This window comes from Manduca sexta, chromosome 22 (assembly GCF_014839805.1).
Source record: "Manduca sexta isolate Smith_Timp_Sample1 chromosome 22, JHU_Msex_v1.0, whole genome shotgun sequence".
In the NCBI taxonomy this organism is placed as follows: Eukaryota; Metazoa; Arthropoda; class Insecta; order Lepidoptera; family Sphingidae; genus Manduca; species Manduca sexta.
Window position 1 is genome coordinate 7,565,519 of NC_051136.1, and position 12,236 is coordinate 7,577,754.

Genomic DNA, 12,236 nt, shown 5'->3' on the forward strand with positions numbered 1-12,236 from the left:
TTATGTCTGTCTGTGTGTCTATGTTGATGTAGATAGAAATGAAGGAACGTGGTGCCTGTCGATCGATGTCGCCATGAAAGATTTATGTCCAACTTCGTGACGGTGCTGTCGTTTCGACGATCCTGGATTATCCTTTGTTGGATATGTAACGTCATCTCCCGATAAACATTGTTTTGTTAGCGATGATATATTCTTTGAATAAGAACGTTTTATTCTTTTAAGAGAATACGTGCTGACTTTCCATTACCCCAATACGATCATTAACTATAATGGTTTGAACATATCGCAAGTTATTAGATAAACATAACATCAATCAATTTCATTTATCAATAATAAATAACTATTACGATATTTTAATAAATTCTCTACAACGTTTAATGTTATACAAACTGTTTGATGAACATTAAGCCAATGTTATAAGGGTGAAGTTTAAAAGCATGTTGCACGATGACACAGTAATTGGTCCGTTTGATCAGACCAATTAAGAGCGATTGAATCAGCAAGATTCATTCTAATGAAATGATTGTGTCGACATTATGTATTAAAGTTAAAGGAACATAATTGAACTTCCTGCAGCGGGCTGCGATTGGTTTGAAGCGAGCGCCGACGGGATTCAGTGCCCCTTTCATACGGAGCAAGGAGTCACAGACACACGGTGTTGGTTTGATGGGGCGCTTCCTCTAATTATACCCAACATTAATAAAGTAATGCTCGAGTATCAATAAACAATCGATCACTATGCTCTGTAGTGGCACCGTAATAGCACGCCAGAGCTCCAAATGTCAAGGGTAGGGATGAAGCTAGATATAGACGCGATTTAAATTTAAGTTTATTCACTCAAGGGACAAATTAATATTCATAATAATTCCATCTCACAAAGAGGAAGGTTATTAATTGTACGTAGCTAACAATTGTTAAATTTAACTAGAAATGACTGTTCACAGAAAGTATTTCGTTAAAAAGCTGAAGAGGTTTTATTTTTAATTTGATTGTTTACTAAGTTAATAGCCTGTTCATTGCCATTGTAAGCCTAAAATAGGGAACGATGCATTTCTGACTAATGGCCTGACAACAGCGAGTGTCTTAATCATTGCATCTGCCTGCGGTAATGTAAACTTTCCACTTCGTACGAGGAATAACTGTTAGCCGAAGTATTCACTCCATTTGTAATGCCACAGTTTTGTTTATTTACAGCGGTTCAATGAACTTTGAAACATCTTCACCGTCTGTAGTTGTAAACACGTTCTCTTTAGATATATATGTCTGTTTTACTTCTTATTTTGTGTATATCTATAAGAATTAGCTGATGTATATAGCGATATTTAAACGGAATGTCGAAGGTTGAACAAAGCGAGCACATGAAAGCATTAGATCGTTATGGTTTCCATTGCGAGCGTCTAAAGGCTATTAACTAAGTCGTTAGTTTGTGTTGGAGTTTGATGGGTGAACGGTGTTTGCTCTGTCCGTAGCGGTATGGAAATCATTTCTTGCCAGGGAGAACTTCCCGCCTCCATATATGCCCCAAATATTTGCAGTCAGTTTCAAACTCTACGCGCAGTTCGCCGATCGTGTCTTTGCAGGCATATGGCGCATTTACTCACGTTTGTGTTTCCGCGCTAATATGGAAACTCATAATGAAAGATTTTCAGCAAACAGCGTTGAATATAGACTCGTTAAATATTTTATAAGTTTTAGGGTTCATAATAGTTTATCAAATATAATTGAAGGATTTTGCTTTTTAATTTTCGTAATTATACGTACTTTTGTGAATATTTAAAATGCATTTTTTTAAAACCTTTAATACAGAAATCATGAAATAGGAATATGATAACATTATTACTCATATGTATCTATATAAGGTAGGAACATGCTGAGATAAATGTTGCAGGTTCATTATTTATTTAAATTATATTGTTAAGGACGGAGGCGTACCTTCTCAATATTCATCCACATTTATTATCGACACTGAAAACTTAAATTAGTTATTAACCTCTGACGAAACGATTTAAAAGTCAATTATGGAAAGATAATCAAGATTCAGTTTTCTAGTATATTGTAAAGTTTTTTAATATCTTATAAAAAAAAAGAATATTATGCCAGAGCATGCCAAGCTTTCAGTTTTTATAAACTAGTAATGAGTATAGTTTTGAAATAATCAATGCTAGCCGAACAAGAATTAAGTGTCACACACTAGCTACTTTGCACAAAGCAAAATGTATTAAATGAAATTGAATACTAAACTAGAAAAAGAAAGTGGTAATGAAATTCTGAATGCAATATTATACACAGAAGGATCTATTAAGGTGGTTCAAGTGTTTACGGTCTATTGCACTTATGCAAAGGCCTTTAACAGTATTTGCTTGGGGTTGTTAGGTTGTTACCTTGTCGTGTCCGGTGCCTTCTTGAACCGTAACGGTGGGGCACGAACTACCGATTCACGGAGGCGCCGAAGGGTGCCCACGATGCTATCTACCTAATGTAAGTGCACTTAACCGTCATACAGTTTGCCTTGTTAACTACGATCAATGTTTACATATTGTAAAGGAAATTACATTCTTTACTTACAGTTGGAATCAGAGTTTCTGTTATCGAACATCGCTCTTGATGTTTTGGTAGCATTAGACTAATCATACACACACGAGGTCGATGTATTTTGTTCATAGTGACTTAGATATTGCATAAATAACTTACTTTTTTATACCAACCCATAGAACATGTTTTAATAAACAGACCAATAACTGCGGCGTGTTTTCGTTTTACTCGATAAATGTTATATTATCTACCGATACTGCAATATTAATAGTGAGGTTCGCCCTCGAATCTGTTGAAATTAAGCTGAACAGCGATTGGGGTGTCGCAGATGGCAGTAACTGCGCTGTCTACGCCGCCCGCCGCCGAGCGCGCGCCAAGTATAAAAATGTGATTTATGGCGGAGCATATAGAACCGCACATCCGCCCGGCCTGTCTAGCTCGCAACCATTAGCACATATACCGTCTGCATTCAGCTTTGTATCCCTTACTCGAAATATTTCCGAATAGGAAATTTCTTATTACGAGAACTCTGATGGGAGACCCCAAAGGAGAACCCAAATAAGAGCAGTAAAATTAATTTTGTGTTGTGTTTTACTTTAATAATGTTCTGGTCTTCAGAGGTTTGTTGGGGTTCAAGGCGAGCGTGTTTATGTAATAGTGGTCTATATGAAATGGATGTTTTCTGGCTTCGGGCTCTTTGTTATTACTTTGAACTGCGTCTATGAATACAGGGGTGGGTGTAGTTGGGGTCGGACGGAAGGCAAACAAGTGCCGGCAACTGATTTAAACAGCCAACTCAGTACAAATGTTTGGACTTATATTAATTTCTGGAATTTCCTAAAGCGTGAGTATAACATTTTTTATTTTTATTGCACCAAGTCACGTAAATTATTAATTACTTAGAATTAGTGACACTATTATTAGTTTCATAGAAAGTAACATTGTAATACTATTGTTGCTTTTGAATTATGAGAGCGGTTTATAGTTCCGCGCTTTTAGCTTTCGGCTTTATCAAAAGCTGTATAATTTATTTGCCGAATCAACAGCCTCGTTTTTGTTTACGTACAAATGTTGTTTTATTAGGCAAATACTAACCGGGTGTAAATCGTCACAATTTCTTTGGTGCCTAATCAGATTATCCAGAATAATTTTATTTAATACAATGTATTGTTGGTTTCTTTATACCAAAAGGTCGGCAAGGAGCACGTGAGTCATCTGATCATAAATTGTCACCCGTAACACTTGTAATACTAGGGTACTTGTGTCCACTGCTGACTTTTGACACAAAGAAGGATGTTTTATCTAAATATTTCATGCTACTTGCATTTTTAGGGAACGTCAGAGTTGCAACGAAAGACCTGCCATGGCACGAATGTTTCCATAATACGGTGATAATATCCCGGCCCGACCGGATCTTTCGTGCTGTAGACAAAACTTTCTCTACCGCTTAAATAACCTACTATTTATATCAGGGAGTATAAAAAACTGGCAGCAATTTATAATTGGATTATACAGGTTCACAATGGCTACTAGTTTTAGTCATTTTTATTTTAATAGATATGAAAAAAATATCCGTCATAAGTAATACAGTTATTGCACATCTGCAACAGTTTCTATTGTCGTTATTTTTCCCTCAATAGTTTCCATGCTTATATAGCTGAACTTACCTAGGATCTACGAAGGGCTCGGCATAGATGTTCCTGACCGGCTGCCGCCGGGGGAGCGGAGGCGGCACCGGGCTGAACCCCTCCATCATGTCCTCCCGCTCGCTGTACTTCAGCGATTTCATCGTCATCCTAGCTTCCACTGTTACCAAGTCCACTTCACAACTGTTTGATCATTTCACTACGTCCGTCTTCATCACTCACATTTTCACTGTCTTAACGTTTATCATTATGACATAATACATGTACGGATATAATAATTTAAATATTCGTGTATTGCATTTCGATTCACTAATGTGTTTATATGATCTGTAAACATGTATGTGTTGTCAACAGGTTGTGCGTGTGTGTTGTGTGTTGTGTGATACGCGACCGCTTGCCGTCAGTGGAGCGGGCTGACTGGCGCGCAGTGCGACTCGACTCACTCTCGAGTGGCGAGTTTGTGTCCCGAGTCCCGACCCTCGCTTGTGCCGAGCTTGAAGCTCCGTTGTTTTTTGCGTCCGCGCCGAGGTGCCGTCAGAAGCTTGTCGAGTTATTAGAGTCAACAAAAAATACGAGCCATACGTAAGACGAGGGACTCCATGCAATAGACCTGACGCAACCGTACGGATCACGGACACACCCATGTACCTACAACACGAGATGCGGTTAAATTTCCTTTTGTAATATAAAAGATTCTACTGCGTTAAAGTGTGAATAAAAGCTGTTTTGTACGAAAGATGAAGGGCTCTTTTGTAAGTTGCCGCATTGAGTTAGGTACATTCTTTTCATATTATTTTTTGTATCGATTCTTTAGATTTATGGATTAAATTATTATGTATTAACATTTTAGCACATGGCACGTTTTTTGTAGACTTAAACGTCGAATATTTATATATAACAGTAATTAAATACAACCGGATCCCCTAAGTAGAATATATGTAACTGACATATCCTTGATTAGTTCTAGTATTAAGATAATCTAAAATACTTCTTGGCATTCTGTTATCTTTACGATACTAGATACCTAACTGTTTAAAGTTCTACTAAACAAAGCGCTTTTTGTAGAACATTTACATGTAAAATACCTGACCAGTTGAGTAAATAGTAATTACTGCATCGTTGTGTTCTGAATGCGATCGTTAAGCCAAAGAAAGTATTTAATTCTAAACTGAACATGTTATGTGGTACAAAACAAAGTAAACTGGTTGAAATATGAACACTATTACGTTTGTAGGTACGTGCACATCAGAGAGTGCACGGTTCAAAGACCTGCAGCGTGCCCCTGCTGTGACGCAGGGGCGGCCCGTTGATCTCAACGCTTTGCATGTCTATGTCTAACAATTACCCTTGCAAACATTGTTGACAACAAATACGACAGCCGTGCGTCGGTTACCCTTTTTGTTCTCTAAAATGTTTTTAAAATTAGTCCCCTATAAAGTTTGCGTTTGAAATAATAATACGCATTCTAATTCATAAAACGTTACTTAATCGAATGATTGGTATCGCGGGAACAATGAAAAGCTTACAAAAAGTGATTTCGCGAGAACCAATAGAAAAAGCAGCGGTGAAATTATGTAAAAACCTGTCCTATGGGCCCGAATTATCCCGCAAGGATAAGGAATAAGAATATAAAAGAGGCTTAGAGTTTTCCATACGGCTTTTTCAAGAAGCAACGAACGAGAGATTTACATACGTACATGCGGGTAAACACATTGGTTGAAGTATCTTCACAGTACCTTTATAATAAATTGATTTAAGCGCCTCCTGACAGGTTTAAGTATGCTTTGACAAACATTAGGGAATTTAAAGCCCCAGAGACGAAACTTTGTTTTGTATTTCCGAGATGTCGATTGAGGAGTCATGAAACAAATTTTCATAAAGTTTTATAACGTTTAAACTTTTTCACAATGTAAACTCGACGTACTTGATTTGAATAAAGATAATAATATCATTTAAAGATATTTAAATTGAAATTCAATACCTATTGGCAACAGCCTGAAACAATACAGCGATCGAAAATATTCAAATTTAATCTTTCTGTTTGCCGTATTTTAATATTTTGGGGATTATGAGATCTTAATATCGTGAATTAAATATTCATAAGAAACAGGAAAACAATAATGCAACTCATAGATGTGCCTTAATATAAGATATGCGACAAGAAAGCTAATTACTGGCAAGATAATTTGAAAACATCATAGTTATGTATTTAAAAGAAAATATTTTTAAAATAGCTTTGCAGTTCGACATTCCATGCGGCTTCTCCTCGAGGCAGTCGGATTGTTAACTTATAGAGCAAGGCACAAATTAAGTTATTACATTAGCGCGCAAATTACTCCAACGTTTAAAATTATTATTCTCAAAACAATTTGTGGAAATACCAAGAGAGACAGTTATAAAATTACTTACAAAACGGTTTGAAAATTGTTTGTGTCCGATCGCGCATTTGTTCAGTGTAAAAGGCAAGCAGGAAGGAGGCTGGCTTCGATATATCGTTTTCCCATGCCATAGACGCTGACTGATGTATTTCTGTCCGAGTAGCTATAGACATATCCGAGCTTGTTCTTGCACTTGAACTCGCTCCGCACAGTCTCGCTTTGATAATAACTGAGTAATGTTACCGAAGCGTTCTTGCCAACTATTGTATGAGTCACGACCATTCCGCCACTTCAACCTTGAGTTAATATGTCATATTTATTATTTAACCGATTTTAGAGATGAAAACAGGGATAATAAAGTTATAAAAACAATGTAGCGCAAAGGCATTGCACGAATTACACTGTATTGTTTATGTTCAAGATCTTATAGCCCACTTTACTGAACAGTTGTAGACTAATAAACACGTTTTATTTAGTGTATTTACACTAACATTAACAAGGCGTGCGTTTGTTTGAACCATATTAATCCTCACTCTGGCCTAAATAATCGTCAGTCAGCCTGCCCGCTATAAAAACGTTGCTCAACTATTTTAATTGGAGTAAAAGTTTTACGGGTGTGTGTTGTGAAAAAATGTCAATGAATTGCGTGCTGAGTTACGTGTGTATTTGTAGATCTTCCTTTTAAAAATAAATTTGCATATGTTTTTCATAAACATAATCAAATAACAAAATTGATGGTATTTGAAGTAAAAAGGTAAGGTAATTTATTTTTTATGTATTATGTATAGCGGATTTTATCACGAATACTACTGTAAAGTAATAATAAATAGTTGTAATTATAACATAATAACATGAGTTTAGAATAGAATTAAATAAAAAGACTCAATTGAACAATAATAAAGTTTACCTATCACTTATTTTGTCCTACAAAATAACGACATTTAGTCCGGAATTAGAGCTAGACGATTTTTTTTTAACCCTATTATATAATGAAGCTGTTCGTGATGCAAAGGTTTCTGTGTATGAGGAGCACGTTTTGTAATATAAAAGGCGACATTGATTCGTGACGTGCAGAGAGCGCAGTGTGGGAAACTATCCCCGACCATCCGCGCAGGCAAATGTTCATTGTATTTTGCTAAAATTTTTATATGTCACAGTGTAACAATTAAAGACAGGGTTGTAAAATTCGCTACATATGTGTAAAGTTTTGAAGTGTAATTAACGAGCTAAGGGCACCGGAGCAGGCACTTTATTCGTAGTGTAGCGAGGCGGCCGGAGGCTGGTCCAGCCGCAGGACCTGCCACATTCTCGCCGGGCAATTACGCACGCCCGTCTCGTTCCCAAGCTTCAGCTCTAACATTTTATGCCTCATTCGCAGTGTATGATTTGCCGCATACATTATTTATTGTAATTATCGTGGGAGTTAGTCGAGCTCCCGTGCGAATCGCTATACATTCATTGAGCTTCGACGATAACTGATATTTTATCCTTAATGAAACGTTAAAGTTTCAATTTGTGTTTGTTTTCTGTGTTTCATTGTCGGTTGGATGCATGATTTGTGATTGATGGCATGTCAACAATATAATGTTTTATTGGTTTAGTAGTAACAGAGGTATGAAATTGTGAAGTGAGAAGGATTCATTATGAATATTTTACATATAAGTTACAATAGAATATGTTAGTAACATTATGTAATATACCTACTTATTAATAATGTAACGATTACAATATGCTTAGGTGTGTTTTTTCCTTATAAACAATATTTTATTATTTGTTATTCCATTATTCCAGATATGATTACTTGTGTAAGTAAATTATTTTCCAGTACACAAATGGAGGCCCCTTTCTTATTAGGAGGTTTGAGAAATCCCTTCTCTCAACATTTCGAATATCTCTCTTATCGGTTTGAGCTCGGCAATAATAATTCAGTGAATGTATCAATCAGTCAGTTTTTTGCGTTATAATATACTTAGATAAACAGAAAAAGCGTATTTTTTTTTAAAATGTTAAATAATAAACAAAACCTAGACATAAATATGAAGGTAAAATATAATTCAGTACGATTTTAAAGTTTTAGAAAATATTATATTAACTGTGTACAATGAATGTCCAATTTTTTAAATTAATCTTAACCGGTTTTATTATACATAATCTTTTAATTTTTAATTTTTAGGTACTTGTCTCATCTGCCAGGAAATAAAATGTTGCTAAAAACAGAAAAGGTAATTAAATATTTCGAATATACATTATTGGTTATTCTAAATGTTTTATACTTTGGATATCGTATTCAAAAACTATATATACACAGTCTTGTATATTATTATTTATTACATGTGATTGTTATTTATACTTTTATATTTGTTATACTTAATATAACAAGTAAAGATGTATGTTAGCAACTCTTGGCGACAAAAATACATTTGTAAATTCGTCTAAAATTTTTTGATACCTACTGTAGAAAATAATTAAAACTATTATCAACACTCTAGTGATAATCTCGTCATACATGGGTTTTTTAAAATAAACCTTATCTTGTAAAATATCACATCAGTTTAAAGCACCGACGGGCTGCATATTTTTTGCCTCTGTGATGCCTTTCCACGCATTTTTAACGGTTAATTTGTCATTAGCCCTGCATCTGTCAGCACTTCGAATACTGTCGATGTAAAGAGCGACTCAAAAATACTTATGATAATGAGGTCGAGAATAACAATATAACATAACATGCATGTATGTTCGGAACACAAGACTGTTACAATTAATTTCATAAACTATTAAAAGGATTTTTTATGGCACGTAATAAATCACGGAACTTGTAACAAGGAAAGCTGCTGTCTGGATAATTGACTTTCCAGTAATAAATAATGGAAAGACAAAATCAATGTAAGCGGACCTTAATGGCGTCGCGGCATCATTAATGATTATAATGGTTTGAGAATTGTTTTTAGTTGTAATGACGGGAAGGTGGGGAGCGGCCCGGAAATTGTCGTCTTGTCGGCCACCGTCGCATTAGCCGAGGATATTAGCCGGCCAATAACGTGTGCGTGTATGACAAGTGACATACTGAATGTAAGTTTAAATATGACTTGAAAGTGGACACTGACTCGACAAAATTATGATAGGTACAATAGGCCATGTGTCGTGTGAATGTGGCGTGGGCTCGTCGTGTATCAAGATTCGAAACATTAAACACGAATCTTCCAGCAATTTAGTGTGAGCACATAATTGCGGGAACAGATCAAACCTAATATGAACGGGCTTTGTTGCTAATGCCGTCGTATGCTCTTGCATATTCCCTGTGTCTAAAATTTAGGTGTTAATCGATATGCTTGAGGTACACAATATCTTATCATATACCTATCAAGATGTTACACATTAAGACGGGAAAGTTAGTATGCTTATCATACTGAAATAATGTGAAATGAATGTTAATTTACTCCCTTTTAAAAATCGTTCATCAATAACGTTTCATAAAATGTCTTTTCTTATCCAATGCAAAGTTAAATTTATGAGGATATCTGTCACAAAACTTTTGTAACAAATTGCTGTCGTTATGAATTACAAAATTTAATTTATCCGTTTATGGGAGATACAGAATTTTATATGGAATAGCTATGTATATTTCGCACTGGAAGCGAAAAGTATATTTTTTAAGTGACAATACCAAGAAAACCGTACAAAAAACAAATAATTAATTGCACGATTATTATATTAACTATTAAAATTATTAAAACTATTAAATATATAATCTAAAGTCACCTCTATGTGATTTATTTTTCTTAGATCTTGGATTCAAATTCGAAAAATAAAACATTTTATTGACGTAAAGTATGAAACTACGCAAGATGTATCAGAACACTTCTTAAATAAATAAAATTTGTTGGGCAATAACCATTTATTAAATGGATCTGAAAGTGACTATTTAAAAGTCACCAAAAACTTACAAGAATTATTCACTATTTGAGGTTCCAACGTAGACAATTATAATGTTTAATTGTCATTAATTACGAATTGAATAAATAATGAAACTACATTGAGGGTACATAATATAGAGGTCATGTTTAGGTGGATTAGTGCGTTTATTATATTGAATTATATTACGTGCAAAATAACAATATGATATCCATCCATCATATACTAGTGGCAATCCATTAACTCACGCCGATGCGACATGATGAAGGCGCTCATAAATTCACTTTACACAGCAGGCATACACATTTTACGAAAACAATAAACACCAAAAACAATAAAGAACAAATTAAATTCGGACACAGAGCGGGTATCGCTCACAAACATATTACTGGATGACACGCTACCAAGGGTCGGGGCCGGCTGGTGTGTGCTGTAGTGTTAGCTGTGATAGGCCACGGCACGTCAATTATGGTCTAAACCGCGGGGCGTAGGTCAATCGTGATCACCATATCGGTCACTGACCGCGCCAGGTACTGAACACCGTACCTCGCCTCCGGAGGTGTTGTGTTAAGTGACCGCGCGGGAGACGGCGAAAACGCGCGCGAACTGAGGGCCCTCCGCAGGCGATTTGATGCCCTCCTCGCGACGCCTCTGCGCGCGCATTCATCGTCGGTTAATGCCGCCCTCTCCCGTATCGAGATATCGAGTTATCTGGATATCATACTTAACCCCATCACTTATTTGGAAGCGAAAGTCCGACTCTACTGGCATAGTATGATAACTCTTACCGTGTAAATCGAAGATTTCTTTAAATTAATCGTAAATGTTATAAAACCTAAGTTCCACGTGCGTTCCGTGAAACTCCTAAAATTTTTGTGCGTTTTATTAAGATACTATAAATTGTTGGCAAGAAAAATAAAAGCGAAATGTTAATCGACAATAGACATCCCTAAGCAGATTATAAGTGGAGCATGCGTGGTTCGAGGGTTGAGGGTAACAGAAGGATGACAGCGGGCGTGAGGTGCGCGGTGGGGGGTGCCAGTGAGGTTGAAGGGGGCAGGGGTGCGGGGGTTGTAGTGGGGGCGCGTGTCACCCGCTGCTGCGCGACGCTACGACGTGATCTTGACACCGAGCATGCAGCCCGTGATGGTCCACATTTTGTAAATCATATCGCTTATCACATTACCTAATTTTATTTTACCACCTATACCTTACACGTTGAAGCTTAGATGTGGTCGAAAGGACTTGAGCTTCCAGTTTGTCGCGGTGTTTTTAACGTCGTAAATGACAAACTTTACGTTTACATTTCCCTTGTCGGAATGCGTGTATGCAGTGTGAATAATTTGATTTAAAAACTAGAGCGCTTTTACTAAAGTAAGTCACTCGTTATAGATTAAAATCTAAAAAAAATGTCATAGCAATAAAGCAATCACGCTGCTCTACAAACATCCCATATATCGAAGCCATCGAAGAATTACAGAAACATATGCGGCAACACCAACACTCCATTGTAAGTTAATCTTCTTACAGAATTCCATGTTTGAAACATTTGAATTGTCATCCAGTATCGATTGTGATTGGTATCGATGTTATTTTCATATTACGGACACAGAGGAAGATTGAAAGCTCGCGCATTAAGGCGAAGCGACTGCGGCCGAGATGTGTGGATACCAAAACCCTTGGCGCGTGACTCTTGTTCATGCTCCATCGACTTTAAGGCATGTCGTATCTACTAAACAATCTTTGTACTAAGTAAAAAACCTACACT

General features: G+C 36.3%; 1 protein-coding gene across 2 annotated transcripts in view; it reads right to left on the minus strand.

Annotated features, from left to right (window-relative positions):
• The window catches only part of LOC115452617 (teneurin-a), a 51,915-nt gene extending 40,827 nt beyond the window's left edge, over positions 1-11,088 (minus strand). Inside the window, exons 1-2 of one of the 2 annotated variants that reach the window (XM_030181206.2) lie at positions 10,975-11,088; positions 4,200-4,505 (exon numbers count right to left, since the gene is read on the minus strand). In XM_030181206.2, coding sequence (XP_030037066.2) covers positions 4,200-4,327 — 128 coding nt within the window. In that variant the 5' untranslated portion in view covers positions 4,328-4,505; positions 10,975-11,088. Of the gene's footprint in view, positions 1-4,199; positions 4,701-10,974 lie in introns of those variants that run through there. The other variant, XM_037441371.1, reaches the window with a different exon arrangement.
• Between the last annotated feature and the right edge of the window lie 1,148 nt (positions 11,089-12,236).